The sequence below is a fragment of the Salarias fasciatus genome, chromosome 6 (assembly GCF_902148845.1).
Source record: "Salarias fasciatus chromosome 6, fSalaFa1.1, whole genome shotgun sequence".
Lineage (NCBI taxonomy): Eukaryota > Metazoa > Chordata > Actinopteri > Blenniiformes > Blenniidae > Salarias > Salarias fasciatus.
The window spans coordinates 31,522,583-31,544,381 of NC_043750.1; the positions used below are offsets into that span (position 1 = coordinate 31,522,583).

General features: G+C 41.6%; 1 protein-coding gene across 1 annotated transcript in view; it reads left to right on the forward strand.

The window, feature by feature from the left end:
* The window catches only part of sorcs3a (sortilin related VPS10 domain containing receptor 3a), a 265,372-nt gene extending 243,784 nt beyond the window's left edge, over nt 1–21,588 (forward strand). Inside the window, exons 22-27 of the mRNA XM_030093398.1 lie at nt 101–213; nt 10,522–10,653; nt 11,700–11,799; nt 16,653–16,758; nt 18,378–18,538; nt 21,495–21,588. Of these exons, the coding sequence (XP_029949258.1) occupies nt 101–213; nt 10,522–10,653; nt 11,700–11,799; nt 16,653–16,758; nt 18,378–18,538; nt 21,495–21,553 (671 nt within the window). The 3' untranslated portion in view covers nt 21,554–21,588. The remainder of the gene's footprint in view (nt 1–100; nt 214–10,521; nt 10,654–11,699; nt 11,800–16,652; nt 16,759–18,377; nt 18,539–21,494) is intronic.
* Nucleotides 21,589–21,799: the final 211 nt, after the last annotated feature.

Consider the following 21,799-nt stretch of genomic DNA (forward strand, 5'->3'; position numbering starts at 1 on the left):
TGGGCTGGAGCGAGATGACAGTTGGAGCGCGGCTCCCCGAGATAATGCCCCCGGATCCTGGTGAATTAATGGCTGATTCTCCCCTGACTCTCCTCGACAGAATTCTTCAAATCTCTACTTTTATCTTTCTCCCCTAATCTGGACGAGTTCAACCCCGACATACCCGAGTGGAGGCAGGATGTGGGGAGAGTAATTAAGAAGGCTCTGCTCCAAGTGAGTGATTCTCATTTTCTTTGTCCTTCCACCTCCGTCTCCCTCTCGCTGTCTTCTTCCTCCCATCGCTTCGCCTCTCTGTCAGCCCCCTCCCTCCATCTCTCTCTCTCTCTCTCTCTCTCTCTCTCTCTTTTTCCCGTCTGTGTCGTCCGGCTATTTCTCAATTATTTCCCACACTCCTTTGCTGCCCAATACTCTGGGCTCAGTGGTGCGGGGCGAGAACGCCCTCGAGCCACCCTGCGATTCATCTTCAGACAGGTGTGAAGACGCCTCTGCTTGGCGTCTCTCCAGAGATGGCTTCATGAGCAAACTCTCTTTTAATTTTAAAAGTCACTGCTAAAGTTGATCCCACCACTGGGGATGTATGAGTTTTCCTTAATGTGGAGTGGCAATATCCATCACAGGAGCTGATTGACGAAAGCATTGCACACACACTGTGTATATTAAATGTGCGTTTGTGAGCTGATTTATTAACTGAACACAGTATCAATTTATCGTCTGTTTTCTAGATCATGTAAAAGAGTGGGAGAGGTTAATACTTATAGATTAATGTAGAATATGCTGTAGAATATGCTGTGTAATTCAAAATAATGCATCATTTTCACTTTAGAAAAGCTTCGTGTTTGAAGATGTCTTGAAAGAGATCTCCGTTTACACAGAAATAGCAGAAATGCTGAAAATGATGTAATCTTTCTGTAGGGCCAGTAGTAGGTGTTTTACGTAATAAAACCACCTCTGTGTCCATGCAGAGAGCAGTACACTGTGAACGCTCAAGCTCCTTTACTGCCTTTTCTCGTTGTTTTGACTGTTAGAAAGGAAATGTCGCCGCATGTGATCCAGGTGATGGTGTAGTAAATGTTGTTAGAGAACCACTATTAGAAAACAGCACATATTCATTATTATGAATGAGTCCTTCTCATGCACGTGCAGAATGAAAAGCAGCATTTTCCCCATTGACATGGAGTTGGATCACCACTGTTGGGTGCTTGTGAAGGGGGTGAGAGACGTTTCTTCAGCTGAGGCCCCATAACTTTCATTGTTGACTTTATCATGATGTATTTTATATGTTGTATCTCAAACAAATTGTGAGTTGATCTTTTTTTTTTCATGACTTCCTTCTTTGATTGGTTGGTAACAGTAATTCTGAATGATCTCCATCCAATCAATGTGAATTATGCAACCAAATGAACATGAAAGTGATACTGTTTTCAACAGATTGTTCTCATTTTACAACAAACATCCTCGTATGAGTACACACTGGTTGTATATGATTTTACAAAATCCTCTACAATATACACGAAGACTCGAAACTCCATCCACTTCCGCAAGCATGCAGGTTTCATGCAGGATCTGATTCCGACTCAGCCTCCCATGCACATGAAGAGCACGTGGGAAGCTGCGCCGTCACTGTAAAATGTTCCTCACCTCCTCGTTCGCCGCTCATGAACAGCACGCTGTCTTTGATGGCTGTTCTCTTGCAGCACGTTGAGGCTGACAGGGGCAGATTTGAAACGTCTGAGGTGGATCTCATGGGTGACCCACATAACCTCATCTCAGACCAGGCTTCATGAGCCCAGTGATGCAGCTTTTCCTGTTTGAAGTTGCACCGTTAAACCAAAATGTTTGCTCTTCTAACAGGTTCCCCTTTTAATGCATCGCTATACAATATTTTTGCTTCAAACAAACAGGTCGTCAACCTTCTGTCTCTCTCAATCCTGCCAACGGATCGACTGGTGATTGAGCCAAAGCTGCTGGTCACATTGCGCATTATCCAGACTTTGAGATGTAGCTTTGTTGCTTTTTCTCTAAAGGCCTGTTTCTTGGAGCGCCTTATTACTTCTGAACTAACTCAGTCCTCCTGACAGCTACATACAAGATTTCCCACAGTGAGTAGCACTCGTAGCCTTAAGTAAAGGGTAGGCTAGCTTTCTAAGAGCGATCTCTGTGACTCTCAACACCCGATGGTATATACACTGGGTGTTATCAGACGGCTGCAGCACACAGCTGATAATGTACCCTCCAGTGCTCTCGATCAAACAAAGGAACACAAACATCTGTGGGAAATACTTCAAACTTTTGGCGACCCTGAGCAAAAACATCAGCAGTTGCTGAAAGACAAGCAACAATGTGGGTGAGAAAGAAATTAGCAGCACTGATTCCCTGCATGTCAGATGCATCTGAAAGACTGAGATGGAAAACTACCTGCTCTCTGCCAGGGATTAGGGAAGCACCGATACCAAACGATGAGTACAAGTACAACAGTTACTAACCTTCAGATAATTGCCGATCCCAGGTTCTGAAAAGAGCACTTCTTAAATGGCATAAAGTCTAATTCATATGCTGTATGTATTTTTGGCCGTCCCAGACGAAAGATGATATGAGAGAATCATGGCGATATCTTTGGTGTTGGCTCTAAATCCGTGGTCCGACTTCACCTCGTGATGCCGGGTCAAGGATGGCCGACATCGTTGTATGTGACCAGAGATGAGCTGTGATAAAATTCTTCATTTCATGTCAGAAATTTGGAGCGATCGCGGGACTGCTGCTGCAACTACTGGCAATGTTATTTTGTGTTTACGTGTCCTGTGTTTTGCTGTAAAATGACAGTAAATGCTAATGACATGGTATGCTAATGTAAAATGCTTAGAGATATTAAGACGTACTTACTTCAAAATCCCTTTGCAAAACTGGCATCCCAAACTCGCCTCACTTTCCGAGCCACGACCGTGTCCGTGTTCTGCATTTCAATCCAGTTTTAAGAAAATAATGTAAAGCATGTATTAGTACATCTCAGAAGCAGAAACACTGCAATTTCAACAACTAATTTAAATTTGACCAATCTCCATGAATTCTGCGCAACCTTGTAATTTTGTCCAATCACCAAAACTTGACAAATGGATCGCAATTAATGTGAGTATCTGTGACGTTGAGCTGGTTAACCACAGAACCAACAAAATACATCATTCCTGAGGTTCGACTGAATTGTTGATTATCACATCAAAGAACAGTCTAAATCGTTTGAAGGAAAAATATGATTTTTTTTTTTTTATTTCTTAAACTTATACTTCTTGTAGACTTGTACACATGGCATATATGTCTCTTGAACTCCTCAAACAGATCATTATTTGCTTCATGAATCAGCACTGAGTGCAGACAGTATAGAAACTGAGGGAGTAACAGCAGCTCAGAAGTGATTTTTTTTTTTTTTCCCCCTGAAGTAAACTCTTCCTTGTGTAACTTACAATGCACCAATGCACTCTGGTAACTGAAAAAAAAAATTCTACTTAAACAACTCATATTATGAGTTGTGCCAAGTCTGGTTCAGCTACTTTCTATTCACATCATAGTTACCACCTACACTACTGCACAGTCTTCACAACACACACATACACACACGCACACACGTAGTGAAACTTAATATTGCAGACACACTTGCACACATAAATCAACTCAGACTAAATGAAATCATTCAGGATTGTGGAAAATAAGTCTCATATGGCTGTTTCTGTTCTCGTTTTAATTCAGTTTCCGTCATTCAGCGCCAATTACAGCACCGTTATCTCACAGCACTTTGCATTCGGATGAAATATGGAGAATAAACTCAACCATTCCACATGAGATGCAGAGGCAATGTGAGGAGAAAAGAGGAAGATGCCTTCGTGTGACGCAAACTCAGAGGTGGAGCGAAGCTGTTGGGATTGTTGGGTTGACAGAACAGAACAGGAAATAGTAACTCCACAAACCAAAGGCTGATGACAGAAAGAAGCACAGATCAGAGAGACCCTGCAGGAAGGTACAGAGGAGAGAGAGAGAGAGAGAGAGAGAGAGAGAGAGAGAGAGAGAGAGAGAGAGAGAGAGAGAGAGAGAGAGAGAGAGTTCACTACATTAAGGCTCAACCCACAGCAGCACAGCTAAGAAAGCAGCTCCAGATCAACCAGCCTGGATCTGGACTGTTGGGTCATCTCCAAACAAAAGGTTGGTCGCCGCCCTGGATAAGGACCACCTTTCATGGAAGCCGTCAACCTGGGTGTACCGTAATTTCCAGATGATAAGTCACTTCCAGCAAAATAGTGTCATGAACAAGGAGAAAACAAAAAATTCTCATCAAAGAAGTATTTTCCATGTCCAGCTGTATCTGGGAAAATCCTGATCCTGCTGCTGCTCTTCCAGAACCTTCTGTGAATTTGTTTGTCAGCTTGGCTTTTAGCCCACAATCTTCATCATAGTGACAGTTTCTCTCTTTTTCCCACATTCTAAACTTTCTGCTTCTCAAGTTTATTTTTTCTGCCATAAATTTGATCAGTTTTACTGTAAATTCTGCGCAGATTTTTCTTTATAAAGATAATTTTGTTATTATAGTCAAATAACTGGAGGTTCTTCTGTGGTGCTGTAGCAGCATTCTGTTGCCATACAGTGACATCTAGTGGTTGCACATGGAACGCACTAATCTAAGCACTAGAACATTATAATACCACACTGTAGAGTAGTCGGGTCCTGGACTTCCTCAGCAGAGCAGAAAATAAAACACTTCCCAAAGACATGCAGGAGAGCTGTTCCTTTTTGCTTTTGTTGTGCTTCTGGTATGCTTGTTAGTCCCCCAGGCTTTGGCTTCACTGTAAATGTCTGGCAAATCAGGCCAAAGGGGGGATCCGCAGGCTTTAGTCTAAGCAATCAGATTGTTCCAGGAGTAAATATTGTGAACTCTCTGTTATGTGCACCATCGGAGTGTTAACACGGGAGATGTGGCAGCTTAGTTTGGCTGTTCACTTAACACCACTTAGTGATGATGAGTCATCTCCACGTTCGCTTTTCTATTATAACTAAATCCTATCAGAGGCTGAACTGTTGCTCTTGTTTGTTTTTATCTTTTCAAATCGCACTATTTGCGTTTGATATCTGCCGTCCCTTAAACGAAAGTAGATGTGTTTACGGCGGCTGACACGAAGTTCATCTCCATGCGCTCGTCTCGCCCGTGTGATGACAAGCGGGTTTATTTTTCCCTCTCCTTTGCTATGGTTGAGAACTCCTGCCTGCTGGAGACAGAGGCCAGTCTGCAACTGATGGTTTTCCAACAAAGTAAACAACTCCCTAACAATAAAACAGGAGATGAGAGCGAGCGGGAACAACTCGCAATTAAAGTCAAGGTCCATTTAGCAGAGGTGCGGCCCTTCTGCTGAATCCTTCACGCCGTGCCTCTGCACTCTTCACCCGGGCTCGTTTCTGCGCCGCCGCCTCAGCCGGTCCTCGGCGCTCACGCAGTAATGGAGGTTATCTCATTCCACTCTGTCTATCTGCAGCTGCCACGCTCCCTCATTCCCCGAACGTCGCTCCGCTCCGACTCGTACGCTTTACAATGGTCACACTCCCTCCAGCTTCCCTTGAAGGTTAATGCCAGCTATCAAGCTCCCGTCCCCACTTTGCTTCCCCAAAGGCGATGAAACACTTTTCCTTCAGCGTCCGCCTGCTAGATCACGTCCCGTGATGTGATATTTTCCTCTTCTCACTCTGCTAAACAGTAGTAATGTTGATGATGAGCTTCCTCTCTGATGACTTGAGTTCAGTGAGTCTCACTTCCTCACGACTGAAGTACAATCAGGGTTTTGTACCAAGCTTGACTTACTGTTTTGAATGAACTGATTTGTTTCTTTCTTTGATGTCACAGACTGATATGAGCAAGAACATCATTTGTTTTAGGGCTCGGGAGCCTTTCTGTGTGAAGTTTGTATGTTTTTCCTGTGAATGTGTGACTGTTCTTCAGTGCTTTGTAACCTGAGGTTAGATAAAACAGCAGAGAAGATGGATGGATATTGGTCCTTCACACATCACTGTCTCAACAAGACAAATAGTAAAGAGTGTTAATTTGAAAAAAAAAAAAAATACGGACTGATGTTTCTTTCAAAATCCTCATACTTACAGATTTAATTGATTTATTGATTTATTCATCCATCCATTTATGCTAAATTTATCTGTTCAACTTCTTAATCTATATGTCAACTATCAAGTTCTTTTATACATATATATATATATATATATATATATATATATATATATATATATATATATATATATATATATATATATATATATATACGCTGTATGTGCCCTTGTCCTTATTTAATTGTTTCTTTGTGTGTGTGTGTGTGTGTGTGTGTGTGTGTGTGTGTGTGTGTGTGTGTGCGCGCGCGCACATAAATTCATGCAGGCATTTGAGTGTGCGGCAGGAATTCAGAATGTTTCCTCAGATGTGTTTAGGTGATACTTCAGGACCATGGACAGCACCGTGTTTACTTTCAACTTCTGGGCCTTTGATTGTTTCTTTGTGTGCGTGTGTGTGTATGTGTATGCATGTGTGCATTTTACAATGTGTCAGGAATTTAAAATATTTCCTCAGGTGTGTTCAGGAGATACTTCAGCACCATGGAGAGCACCATGTTTACTGCCGACTTCCATTCACCAGCCACTTTATTAGGCACACCTTGCTAGTACCGGGTTGAACCCCCTTTTGCCTTCAGAACTGCCTTAATCCTTCTTGGCATGGATTCAACAAAGTACTGGAAACATTCCTTAGAGAGTTTGGTCCATATCAACATGATAACATCATGCAGTTGCTGCAGATTTGTCGGCTGTACATCCATGATGCGAATCTCCCATTCCACCACATCCCAAAGGTGCTCCATTGGTTTGAAATCTGGTGACTGTGGAGGCCATTTGAGTACAGTGAACTCATTGTCATGTTCAAGAAAGCAGTCTGAGATGATTCGAGCTGTATGACATGGCATTTTATCCCACTGGAAGTAGCCATCAGAATTTGGGTACACTGCAGTCATAAAGTGAGTTGAGTTACTGTTGCCTTTCTACCAACTCGAACCAGTCTGGCCATTCTCCTCTGACCTCTGGCATCAACAAGACATTTTTGCCCCCAGAACTGCTGCTCACTGTTTTTTTTTTTTCTTCCTTTCTTTTCGGACCATTCTCTGTAAACCCTAGAGACGGCTATGCGTGAAAATCCCAGTAGATCAGCAGTTTCTGAAATACTCAGACCAGCCCATCTGACACCAACAACCATGCCACGTTCAAAGTTGCTTAAATCAACTTTCGTCGCCATTGATGCTCGGTTTGAACTGCAGCAGATCTTCTTGACCATGCCTAAATGCATTAAGTCGCTGCAATGTGATTGGCTGATTTGAAATTTGCGCTAACGAGCAGTTGGACGGGTGTGCCTCATAAAGTGGCCGGTGAGTGTATGTAAATAAACATGCATACGTGGGCTGAAGTTAGGCTCATGTTTTGGACCATTGGAGGAAGCCGGAGTACCTGGAAAGAACCCACGCACACACACACACACACAAAGAAGAACATGCAAACTCAACACAGAAAGAACCTGGGCCCCAGTCGATATTTGAAGCCAGGATATTCTTGCTGTTAGGAGAGAGCACTAATCACTGCGTCATTGTATGGCTTTTTAAAATATCATATCTATTTTTTATTCGTCTATATGTAGTTTCTGAATTTTCTTCATTCATTCATTCATTGGCGTGATGGGTCATGAACACAGTGAAATGTGCAGATCACTGGTTTCCAATCTGCCTGCATCAATTAGTGACTTACAAACTGAAAATTAAATTCTTGAAACGAGAGCAGACCTCAGTAGCTGCTTCACTCCTTTTTTTTTTTTTTTGATGGCTCCTGCTTCGATACAGCATTATGGTTTCTTGAGATGTTCTTCTTGGGACTGCTTCAGGAAAGAACCCACCGAGAATCACTTGTTCACTGCTTCAGTTGACATTTTAATTTGGTATCTTATAGCTAATGTTAAATCTAAATTTTTCCCATATTGAACATAAGCAGAAATGAATGAAGGCATCCAAACAAAGCCCTGAATGTGAAGGAGCGTATCGCCCCTCTGTGCAGTCTGTGCAGAATTTATCTCCTTCAAATGATATTTCTTGAAGTAAAGTTGCGAAATATTGCACTATGAAATCTTGATGCCACACTGAATTGAGGCTGACTTCCCTGCAGCGGGTAACCTCGTCCTCACCGACTCTCTGAACCCCCCTTCCTGTTTACGGCGGTGCGCTGACGTCTGTTCCCGGCAGTGGATCTGCAGAACATCACACAGTGAGCGCGCCACATAAGCCAGCCAGATTTTGAGACTAATGACCGATTGCAGCAGGGAGAGTAAACATGGTCCAAGCGCATCGATTTCTTTTTGTCCAGAGGTTATTGCCTCTCCTGTCATCCTCTTCACTTCATTCACCCTTTAACGCCTCTTCTCTCATCGCCCACAGCGATTATTTGTCCACTGCTTTGCTCCTCAAATAGTGATTCCTGTGCTGGATAATTGATGCGCTTTGGCTGTATCCACTCCGCCGTCCGTCCCGGCCACGGGGAAAACATAAAACCATCACAGGCGGGAGAACGAAGAGTAATCACCATCCCCGCTCAGCCCCTTCGCCGGCTTTTAAAAACACTGGCCTCCAAAAAAAAATCTGCTTCACTTCACATCCCAACAAATTAAGATGATGCCAGAAAACATTCAATCAATTGTTCTCGTAAAAACCGTTTCAAATGAATGCGAACATTCAGCTGGAGGGCAGAGTAAACTTTAACATCCCGACACAGACGCTGGTTAAAGTCGCTGCAGTGAGCCGGGGCAGGCTGCTTCAATACAGGATAATTATGAAACCTGACAAACGAGAAAAATCAAAGCTTCTTTTCATCTTCACGCTGTCTCCACATGACTTCAACCAGTGTGGTGTTTTTTTGTGACTGGGACCAATCTGGCTGCTGAAGCCTGAATTAAAACCTTGAAAAGCAGCATTGAAGCCACGCTGTGAGGGTGGATTTGGTAAAACAATGCATCTTGAAGGAGTGACGGACTTCAGCTTCTGAGGATGTTTGTTTTAACAAAATGCTGAGTTTTACATTCCCGGCTGTTCTCGCAGTCATCAGCATTTATAATGAAACAACTGTGAAATACACGGATATCCAGCTGGGAAAACTTTGTACATAATGAACACTGTCAAGTGTTAAATAGAAAAAGAAAAAGCTCTATTGTTCTCTGTTCTTTCCCAATAAATTATGCTTGACTAGGTTTTATGTGCTTACAATTGTAGGCTGGAGATAAAGTTCAACTCTCTTTATGGCTCTGTTCATTTGAAGTGCTGCTTTTATCTCCGCAGCTCTTTTTTTCTGTGAAACAGAACAAAGCAAATTATTCCTTTCTATCTATCTATTTGTCTATCTATCTATCTATCTATCTATCTATAAACGGGAGCTTAGTGAAATAATAACTCAGGACGAGAGCTTTGCTAGTGCTCATGCTACATTCAGAGGGACATGTTTGTTTATTGGGGGAGTTCAGGATTAATGAGTCTCCAGCTAACAGGAGTGCAGTGAAGTAATGTGAAGATGGTATCTAATGTACTGTTACCGTATGTGTGTACAACAGCACCCACTAGTGGCCTGACATGCCAACTACATCATTTTCAGCATTTCTGCCATTTCTGAGTGAGCGCACATTTTAAAAACATTGCCATGCAAACTCGAAACTTTTCTGAAACCAAAACGCAAAAACAATACATTTTCACCTGATTGTGATGTTTATTACTTCATAACATGTCATACTGTATATGATGCTGTTTATACGTTGGCCTCATGCTAAAACCTGTTCACACAGTCACCAAAAGATCTACAAATTAAATCAAATCGCTCGAATGCCAAAATGAAAGATTGCAGACAAACCCAGCATGAAAATCATCACCGTCGTCTGAGCTGAAGGTCTGAGCGGATGCAGCCTCTTAGTTTCCTACAGGGATTTTTAGTCAGGCAATTATACACTGAATGAAACTGTGAGTGCATAATTAGGATGAATCTTAGCACTTGGAGGAATTTCATGTGAAACATCGTATTCAAACCTGGAATCCGTGAAAAAGATCCGGCTACGCTATGTTTGGCACGGCTTTGTGGAGGCCACTGAGTTTACATGCGCCGCTGTGAAACAGGCACTCTGGATTGTGTTACAGTCGCTTTGCTTCATTTGTCACTGTGATTAGATGCAGCGGGACGTCGATGCACCAACAGCAATTCAAATGTAACAGAACATGATATCGCTGTAACATGGCGGTATATAGAGGAGTCACTCCTGCCACCTCCACACCTCGGTGCTTAGCCTGCCGTGAGACGTTCGGCATGTGTCCTCTAACCCATCTGACGCTTCCGTATGTTTTGTCTTATGGCCTCAAGCGAACGTTAGCGGTGTATGTGCAGTGCTGAAGCTCGATGAGGCATATGTTTGCCTGGTTGCAGGTGTCTGATTTCCCCGAGGAGCAGCTGCTGGTAGCCGTGTTCCCCGGAGTGCCAACAGCAGCTGAGCTCTTCCTGCTGCCCCACAAGAACCAATCAGAAGGCAAGAAAAAGAGCGAGGAGGAGCTGGAGCGGGTATGTCTGACTATGCATGTGTTCAAAATCACATTCCAGTATTCACAGGGATGTTGATGTTGATTTATGGACATTTGTGTTATCTGGAGATCGATACTTATGTTTTTTTCCTTAACTGAAACTCTGACTAAAAAAGCCCCGGATGTGAACCTTCACTTCCAATGGGTCCCAGATGTCAGGTTGGGTTGGGTTAAAAAGTGTTTCACACAAAACTTCTTGCTTTTAAACCCAACGTTGACGCTGTAAATTTATCGTCAAACAGGTGCTGTGATGTTCAGTTTTTTGCTTTGTTGAAAGGCTCCAACTACTAATAAACCCATCCATCCATCCTTCTTACGTACTGTTTACATCCCATTTCGGGTGGCGGCTTGCTGGAGCCAATCCCAGTCAACTATGGGGCAAGGCACCATTCGCCTGGATAGCTCACAATTTTATCTAATAAAGAATACATTTTAAAATGAAAAATGAATGAAAATCTGAATAAACAAGTCATTAAAACAGTATTTCTATCGGCCTTTTTTGGTTATCGTCATCTCACAGGACAAGAAGAACCACCAAATTTTTATTGGTTTTTGAGACTTTTAGTGTCAGAAAAAAAAATTGCATAAATGTAGACACGCCCCTTTACTGTAGACAATCTCGATTCTAATCTATTTGTGCCTGTTTGTCTGTTGTTTGTGTCTGTTATGTCTGTGTGTTTTACACCTGTACTTGTTTGTGTCTGCTTATGTCTGTTATTTGTGTATGTTGTGTCTGTTTATGTTTGTTTATGTTTGTTTATGTCTTCTTGTATCTGTTGTATCTGTTTGTGTGTGTCGGTTATGTTTGTTTTTGCCTGTTGTATTGGTTTATATCTGTTTGTTTATCTGTTTTGTCTGTATGTTATATATGCTTGTGTGTTTTATGTCTGTTTATGTTCGTGTCTGTTATCCCTGTTTATGTTTGTTTGTGTCTGTTTATGTCTGTTATGCCTGTTTATGTTTGTTTGTGTCTGTTTATGTCTGTTATGCCTGTTTATGTTTGTTTGTGTCTGTCGTTCGTGCCAGGCGTCGGACATCATCGTGAGCGCGTTGAACCAGAACCTGGTGGAGTTCGAGCTGAAGCCCGGAGTCAGAGTGATCGTGTACAACACACAGCTGACGCTGGGTAAATATTAAATTGTCAGCCGTAACATGAGCTTGCATGGCTAATTTAATTATGACACAGCCTTTTTTTTTTTCCCTTCCTCAATTTGAAGTGCCACAAAACACAACTGTAATAACTATGTTTTGACAAGAAGAATTCATCTTTGGTCCACCAATTAAAATTCCTGTCAGCCCGGCTCCAGCCGGTGGAAAGCAACACGGGGGACTGTGGGAGGGGTTTGATTTTAAGTGGAGCTCCTTGAGACGAGGGATCTTTTATGCCTGCCATCAAAAGCCAAACATCTGTTCGATTTCTTTTACGGCCATCCAACCACAAAATGAGTGTTACACTGAGTATAATTATGTTGATTATTTAGTCCTTGAGAAAGAACACTGTACTATTGGAGGGCAGAGGCAGAATCGCTGGAGAAGTCAACAGCATTTCTTAACCGCTGTGAGGCTGGTTGACATTCGAAACACTCCGATGCACAAAAAAGAAAACAAGCAGCTGGTGTGAGGATCAAATCAGAGCTGATTCACAGAGGCATCGGGACTGTAAATAAGATGGATCGACTGAAAAACTCTTTTTGTGTGAGCAGCTTTGGGCAGAAGTCTGCAGCCAACCCCATCAACCTTGATTATTTATGGATTCCTCAAAGTTACAGAGCAATAAATGCTCATTGTTTAATTTATGATCGTTTGACTGTCTTTTAAAGGGACTGTTGTCCTTCAGTTGAGGCTGAAAAATGTGACTTTTAAGATTAAAAGCTATTTTGTCAACTAACATTTGTACTGCAAGATACTAAAGTAAGCACAATACGTCAGAAAATCTATTTTTAGTATATTGTTTCACTGTTTTGTTTTAGGGGTTTTTTTACCCCCTTGTCCTGTTTGGCAGCTACAAATTTACATGATTTACATGATTACATGATTTACAGAGGCTTTTAGTGTTGAAAGAGTGTTTGCTCATTATTGAAAGTTGAAAATGATCGTCACAGGAGATATGGAGAGAGAAAAACAGGAATGGGGATGTGGTGGACTCAGGCAGTAACCTTCCTGATGATTTTGTAACAGTTCTATTTACAACACAGAGAGCAATAAACCATTTCCTAAGCCAAATTAGAATGAGCTCCAATTCATTGACAAAATGACTGTCGACCAATTCCCAACTTTAAATCTTGCCACAAAGAGGAGGAGCCCCCCCCCCCCCCCCCCCCCCTCCACATGCTCTCACAAATAGATTGTATTTTTGTTCATGAGTTTTTTAAGTGATCATCCAAGAATCAACACCATAAGTGACTTTACTCCTAAGCAGAAGTGTTCATTGGAGGGTTTTCGTGTGCATTAGTCCCTATTTAAATGGGAAAAGGATTGTTTCCATGTTTGTTTGCTTGGGCTCATCATTAGATGGAGCATCGAGCCCCCACAAACACAAACCTTCAACGTGTAGGCAGAGGCAGATTTCAAATGTATTTGAGAGTCATGACAGCAAATAAATCTGGACCCCCCCCAAAAAATATGAACATGGAAAACCAACCAACAGAAGAGATTCAGAAAAGATTACAAGACATAAGAAGAGGTACAACACTGAAAACACAGTATATTAAAGGAGTCATCACAATAACTGCAACGTCTCTCAAGGCTGAGCTGATTTCCACCTTCTTCACAATCACATTAACAGTACAACCATTTCAACAGCATAAACATCTTTGCATGCAGTGAGTGTATAGTAGGGATACAACCTCTAATACAACAAACCTCATCAAACATTTGAAAAAGCTCCACATTAAAGAGGACAGGAGCCGGCAGGGATTGCTGGGAGAGAGGAGAGATTAACACTGATCTTAATCCAGGTCAACTTTAACACCCAAAAATCCTTCGGTACTTGATTTGTGCTGTTCAGGCATAAACTCTTTAATTGATATTGTGTTTGTGTAAGATCTTTACACTTATTGCACTTTTATTTCAAAGAAAAAAAATTGTTGCTGATCCATGAGAAAAAATCATGCTGTTGAAATGAAACAGCCCTCTGTGTTTTATCTGGAGAGGAGTCGTGTTCGAGAAGTTTACACTTTGTGTGTATCGGTCTTGAATTTAATAAATATTGACAGTCAATTTGAAACCCTTACGGTTGGATATTGTGGGATTCTTCCTGTTAACAGGATTTCCTATTTTTTTGGCTTTGTTTTCTGACCTTATACTTTCCTTCAGTTGGTTTTAGGGACAAGAATTCATACATTTGTACATTTCAGACTTGTCTGCAGAGAGGATAGTATCGATATCTGCAGATATCTAAATTCAGATATTGGAAAGAACTCCAGAGTTGAATTGAATCAGCGAAATTATTGATTTGGAACAAGACTGCTACCACGACACCACCATGTACACTTGCTGCATCCTATATTCTACCTAACAAGGTGATAAAACCATAATCGGTGATATTCACTCGTCACTGTGATACCTCTGGTTTATGTAGCTCTGTGTTTTTTTGCCCCTGTGAAGGGATCCACTGAGCAGACAGTGAGTTGAGACAGTCGGTCTTCTCCAGCTTTAATTCTTCGTTCAGCTACCGGGCTGCTTGTCTGCACTGCTTGGCTGGTTTTATTCGTCACACAAAGTCTCTGGAGACGCGCAGCCACAAGTTGTCTGTGGCCCAAATGGCTCGGCGTGAAGAGGGGAGTGTGTAGCTGCCGGCGCACGCTGTGCTGCGCTGCACTTTAATGACATGGAAGCTGTCCTCAGCTGGATCCCGCTTTATATTTCACTTCCTGAGAAAAGGTCTAAAGAGCCTTCAAGCTTGTGGAGAAAGGTCAGCTGCACCTCACGCCTCCATCTCTGAGCTGAAGGGCTCCAGCGTTGTGTGAAAATTGCATTGTGATTTCCCTCAATGACAGACATTTAGACTCTCCGCAGAGTAATGAGAGGGATTTAAGTTGGGGGCCTTTTTTTTATAGAAACTTGCATCGTCATCATAATCACAGTAGTTTGGATGGACTTTGGTCAGAGTTTAATGTGTTTCTAAGGTTTTCTGTTGCTTTTTTTTTTTTTTTTTTTTCCCACAGGTCAACAGAGAAAAAGATGCAGGCTTTGCTGAGTCATCCTTAGCTGCAGCTTTCTTTTCAAATGAGAACATTTGCGCCACTGCTTCCACCTGTGTTTGATGTCTCCTTCTACCCTGTGATGGACTTGAAACCGGTCCTTCATATAACATTACCTACAATAGACTCTGGTTCCTTGTGACCCGAACTTGGATAAAATGGTTGATAAACACTTGAGACCATTTAAATATTACCCATCAGAGTGGCAAAGAAAGCTGAAATCAAAAAAAGCTTCACATGAGTGTAGGTGGCAGTACACTCCCAGAGTGAGAGACTCTCCTTTTCCCTTTATCTCCATTAGACTAATGAACAATTAGTCTTTTTCTTTTAATGTAGTGTCTTTTTTGAGCTCCTATTGTGATCTCCGTGGCTCCGTCTACAATTGCGCTCTCTAACCTCGAGTGGAGACGAGCCCCGGCAGCGATGCTCTCCTCAGAGCAGGTTGTTATCCACTTTTAATTTTTCCGACATTTAAAAATCACAGGAACATTGTTTCTCTGAGATAATTGGAAGAGGAACTCAGGATATCAACTCATCGGCTTTTTAATTTGTTTCAAAGATAAAAGAAAGCACAGGCAGAAATATTCAAGAACTGAAGTTTATCACGCCTTTGGAAATTCTGATTTGTTTTTGAGACAGACAATTCACGGAAAATTTAAAGGTTCCACAAATAGAAAAGTGCTGCATGATCCACATCTTTTATGAGTGTTTCTTGAACAGTTTAATGAGCCTTTAAATAAACTTTCCAGAAGAAGAGAGAGAGCGTTGAACTAAAAGTCATTTTACTGAGAGTGGTTGTGATTATTGTCAAAATTGGATCTGCTTGAATCAAAGAAAACCAGAAAAAAACAGTCCTGAGAACCTGCCTGATGGATTCATTGTAACCGTGATGGTTTTTTATGTGGTTAAGAATGGATGAACCCAGCAGTAAATCCAGGCAGTGAAACAGCTCAACTAACCTGAGTTTGGAAAGCTGAAACAGAAAAATTGTGGTTTAAGCACAGAGCATTCTGATTTGGAGTTCCACTTCAAGCAAAGGGCAGCTGTTGCTTGAGTCTCTCAATGGGAATTTTGCAAGTTCGATTCCCCATGTCCACATGTCAAAGTGTCCTTGAGCAACACTGAAACACTGAATCCCAACTTGCTCCCAAATGGATGGACTGAGCGATCTGCATGGCGGCTGCCTCCATGCATGTGTGAATGGGTGAATGTGATTAACAGCATGAAGTGCTTTGGCTGTTGCTCAACTAGTGGAAAGGCGCCATTTAAATGAAATCCTTTTACTAGTTAATGGCAACAAGTCACACTGCGGTAAAAAAAAATGTCTGGTTTCAGGTCTTTTATTCCCAAGTTGTAAGAAATGAAACTGTCACCCACGTCTCTGCTGCGCAGTGAATATTTATAAAGCCACTTATTACAACTTCGACACATTTCCACTGATTCAGGGCAGGAAAATGGACCACATCATTACAGGACTGATGTGGAGAGGAGGGTTAATTTCCATTGTGTGCTTTCAGGATTGCACAGTGGTGTAGCAGTTGATAACAATATGGATATCTTGGTGGAATTAATAAAAGAAAACACTTATTTTTGTCCTGTGCAAGTGTGGATTTTCTGCAGGTTTCCCCAAAAAAACAAAAAACAAAAAAGAAATAATGTGTGTGTGCCTGTCTGTCTCAACTGTGATGGAATCCAGTCTCTCACTGTTGGCTTGAGTGAATCAGTGCAAAGACGTTGAGAAACGCTGCATCCTCCTCCTCCTGCTCTGCTTCCACAGCTCCTCTGGTGGACTCCAGTCCCAGACACAGCAGCTCGGCGATGCTCATGCTCCTGTCGGTGGTGTTCCTGGGCCTCGCCGTGTTCCTCATCTACAAGTTCAAGAGGTACAAATCTTCCAGATTAATTCCGCCTCCTGCACTTTACAGCCTCACTCTACGCGACCCCTGTCTGAACACATACCATATTCTCTATTATTGATGAAGCCAGATGAGCAGAGTCTGGACCTATCAATTACGATCCTGTTTCGGTGGTTTGATTTAATAAGACCCCCCTCGGAGGTTATGCACATACTTCTTGCATGATTCCCCTGCATGAGGCACAAATGATCATTAGAAAGGTTTAATATGCGGATTTTCTGTGCCTCGGCTCCTATTTGCCGAATAAATTATTCATACTCAAAATGATTCTCTTGAAAAGTCGGAGGGAAATGGAAAAGCTGTCATTAATTATGGATATGAAAATTTTCCCATTAGTATAAAGAGGATGCATTTTTCAAGAAATCTCACAGTTGACAAAACAGAGCAATTAATAACAAAAATGAATCGTAATTGGAAATAAATTGGATTGTCACTAAATAAAGATGTATACGAGGCATTGTAAATGTAGATGGCGGACGATACCAGTGTCGCTGTAATTTGCCTGTAAATTAGTCAGTGAAGTATAATTACAATTAAGAAAGCTTTAAAGTTGGTGTGGACCCATCAGCTCCAGGAAGCACAGCTATTCTATTCCAAATTAGTTGTGGCAACACATGGCTGCCTTTCTATGGGTCTGTCAGAGTTTGGAAAATAATGAGTTGAGTTTTTTTTGTTTTGTTTTGTTTTTTTTACTTTTACCCCAACTGCCCCAACCTTCTTGTGCAAGATGCATTCGTGTAGCCGAGAACTTGAGAAGTTGCCAATTGAGAAAGTTCATTTTAACAGTAACACATGAATATGTGCAGGTAAGGCCTCACGCGTACAAACCAACAGATGGGTCAAATGATCATTTAAAGCAATTTATTATCAATACACTTTGCTTTTACAGTTTCCTTGGGGAAGGTTTCGAGCTTGACAGTGTTTAGGTTTTACCCACCTAGCCGTGGAGATTTATCCACTTCCCAGTTGCTCATGACTGCAACATGAGTCTGTGCTTTGCTTTGTGCTTCTACTTTTCTGTATTCACAGCCTGTTCCCAGTGTACCGAGTTCCTGGTTTTCCTCTGTTATTGTCTCATGACTTGAAATTATGTTGAATGATGTCAAAATGCCTCCTTGGATATCACAGAATCTCTATCCAGTGGGAAATTATATACATCCACAGCATGCAGGCCCATTTGTCGTGCTTTCCAGTCGCTCCTGAATGCATCATGAATCCTTTGTTCGGCTGTTTTTTTTTCCCCTACATATCTGTATTCCCACTTTGTTCCCAGGATGCTTTGCTCCGAGCTTTCCTTTGTTATTGCCTCGTGTCTTGAAATTCCTTCTCTTTGTATGCTGGTGTCATGACATGTCTCCTTAACTTCACAACCTTTTGTTGGTAATAGATTTTGATCAGCCTCAGTCTGCTTACCATGTGTCACACTGAAAGCCTCGTACCTTACCTTGTGCTGATTGGCTCGGAACCAGATTGTGATAAATGAAAATATTATGGCGTAAATGAGAATCAACAACTGAGGAGAATCACACCATCAGATGGTCCATCGTGATTCTGGAGCTCATTTTTGGTCTCGTTGTAATCCCTAGAAAAATACCCTGGATCAACATATATGCTGAGGTGAACCAGGAGAAGGAGCAGGAGATGATCGGTTCGGTGGGTCAGGGTGACAGCACGCCGAAAATCACCCTGAGTGAGTTCTCCACATCCAAAGAACTCATGGAGAAGGAGCTGGATGCCAGAGTCAAACGTGAGTGGGGTTTTAAACCATGTGCGGCCGTGTTGTCAGAGTTGTTGTAATTCCAGGCGCCACATACATTTCAGTTTCTTCTGAAAAGAGCCAGACCAGAAACAATATCTGAGACAAACTCAAAATCTTTAGACCTGAAGTGGAAAATAGTTGGTAGGCCCTCTGAAGCCTTGAGCATAAACTTCCTCCCGAGCTCAGGCTCATGGTTTGGCTTTAATGCTAATGCTACTTCACTAGTAGCAGTGTGAACTCTCTCCTGTGAGTGAAAGCATAAATGGTCACTTCCTTCGATTGGCCTTTTGTTCTAACACAATAGCAGCGTAAAATTATCTCCAGGTCAGTCTTATAACAACAACGTTATCAGAGAATTCGCAGACATAGCTTAAAGCAGGTTGATATCATTTAACAACATATACATGTTCATAAAGCAGAATAACAGGTAAATGATTAAACAAAGATGAAAATAAGTTTCCAGATCAGTCTCAGGGCAGCAAAGTCTCCAGAACATTCTAGAACAGCATTAAATTATTTGAATTAGTAGTTAGCCTTAGCGAAGCTATAGCTAGCAAAGCTATCGCTAACAGCTTAATTTAAGGAATTAAAAAGCAACAGACATCATAAATAGATTATAAATTTACTCGGCTTGAATAAAATAATTAAAATACTTCACCACAAGGCAAAACTCATTAATTTAGTAATCTCAGGTAATGACCGTGACACAAGAAAAATCAATAATACAATCACAAAGTAGAGTATAAAAGTGACATGATAAATGTCATCTGGAAATCTGGAAAAAAATAGAAATTTAAAACAGGATTAGGTATGGCAAATGGAATGATGAACTCCGCTACACTAACAAAACAAACTTTTACATCACTGATTTTCTCACTCTCTGCTAGTTGGTTTATGCTGCGACCGCTACTCTTACTGGAACAGTGTGACCCCCAGTGGACAGGACAGCAGCTGCTTTTTTTCAAGTATAGCAATTAACTGGCCACTCAAACCTTTTTGTGGGCCAGTTTTTGGCTGCTAGTTTCCTTTGTGTCCTGATCTGTGGAGGAATCGGTTCCTTTTGTTGAGTAAAAGTCCAAATTTAACACAGAGGATGGCCATGTGCAGAGCCGTGCTCTCCAGGGGTTGTTCAGCTATTGAATTGGAATCATCAAATCTGTTTTTGCCATCTTTAATTATTCAGAGAGCGGGAAATCCTCAGCCACAGACACAGTGCTGAAAGGGTGTTAACATGAGGAAGAACAAACTCTGGCAGGTCTCCCAATGAATGATGAATGAAAGCAGCATGTTGGAGCGTTTGGCCTCCGGACTGAAGGCACCAGCAGGACCACAGATGCACTGGTTTTAATCGCTTTCCTTTTTCCAGTCACAGTTTGACTTGTTTAAGAATAATAATTCACACTAACGCAGAAACAACAGGTTGTCAGAAGCAAATTGCAGGCTGCTCTCACATGGTACCAATCTGTTCTGGATCCACACCAACTAAAGCTGCCGAGGCGCCCGTGGATTCTCTCGGTTCACAGGAACCATCAAGCTCTTGCACTTTCAGAGTCACTGTCTTAAATGGGCACTCAGAAAGTAGTGGATCAAGAACACAACTGCCTGCTTATTTGCATCTTATAATTAAAGTATCTTCTTGCTTGCAATCTGTTTCACTGTAGTGTGAGTTCACCCTCCTTTACCAGGACTTTATACTGGAAACTGGAGTCTAGGCTCAACTACTGTAGAAATCTGACTGATTTAACACTTTATGGAAAGCAATGCTGGATTTCACTAACAGCCATAACATTGTGTCACCTAGCTGATTAGTAAGGAAGGGTTCTCAATTTGGGGTTTTGAAGATCTGACACTTTTTGCTGTGCTGAGAGGTGCTGGTCCGCAGTCTTTCTTCATGGTGGTCTGGAATTCAATAAAACAAGGATGAGAATGTCTTGGTGTTGTCAAAACTAGGGGTGTGAAAAATATTGACATTGCAATATACTGTGATACTCAGCGTCCCGATATAGTATCAGTGCAACAGCTCATTTTATTTATTTTATTTCAGTTTTTTTGTATGAAGACAATTATTCATATGTTAAACTCTCTGTGAATACACTAGGACTTCTGAACCTTTGCTCTAGTGGACTCAGGGAACTAAACCCTAAAAGTTTCAGTTACTGTGTGAGTTAGTTAGACCTACTTGTATTGTGTTAGTTGGGGAAAAGAGAAGAGCAGTTACTTTGAGATTTTTTTTTAGACAAATACTTTTGACTCGAAATGCCCTTTGAATGATTGATATACGAGAATGCAACTTGTGTTATCTCTATTTTTTTAATGAATATCACAATACATCGCAATATCACGATATATTGTGATATTATCGTGTTGCAGCCCATGCATCGTGATGCATATCACATCATGAAGTTCTGGTCAATACACACCCTTGGTCCAACAGCCTCAACTGCTTCAGGATTGGACTCCTTTATACCTCTGAAGTTCCACTGGAGCAGATCATCTCAGTCCTATGAAATTCTATTCATATTGTACCATCCTTTCTTGGCACTTTAACAGGACAGTACAGAATTTTTTTTTCTTTTATGTAATTTTGTTTTTAAGACAAGCTTCTACTTTGACAAGTTGATCAGTATCATCTGGTTTCATAGATAAATGGATTTGTGCTCCTGAGTCATGATTGATATTGTCTTCATTTAAAATGGAAAGTTTAACTGTGCGATTTGCGTGATACACATTTTGTGATTCTGTTAACAAGTTATTAAATGTGTGTGAAGTGAATAAAAGCACTAAACTACATTTCTTATCACTGCCTAAGCCACCTCATGACTCAGTGAGATCAAAATGTTCTGGCTAGTGGGTGAATGTAGAGTTGTTGGAACGTATTAAAAGGACGTTACCATGTTATCCAGGTTACATTCTTTCTTCCTGTTTCTCCCGACTTTCTGCTCAGGAGGAGTCGGAAACGCCTGCGAGAGCACAAGGGAGATCCCCAACTGTACCAGCGTGTGAGGCCGGAGAGCGACGGTGTGACGGCGTTACAGGGACGATGGAGGGAGGGCGGGATGGAGGGCCAAGTCTCCTTTTTCTGTTTTGTAATCCTCGACACAGCCGATGTTAATAGTTTTCTAAGGGACCTCATTTATACAGACTTGCATGGATGTGTCGATCAGCAGCATCCATGCAGCCGTTTACTCGATGAGATCATTGTAATTACCTACAAAAACTTGTTGGGTTTCGTGGATGTATAAGCTACAT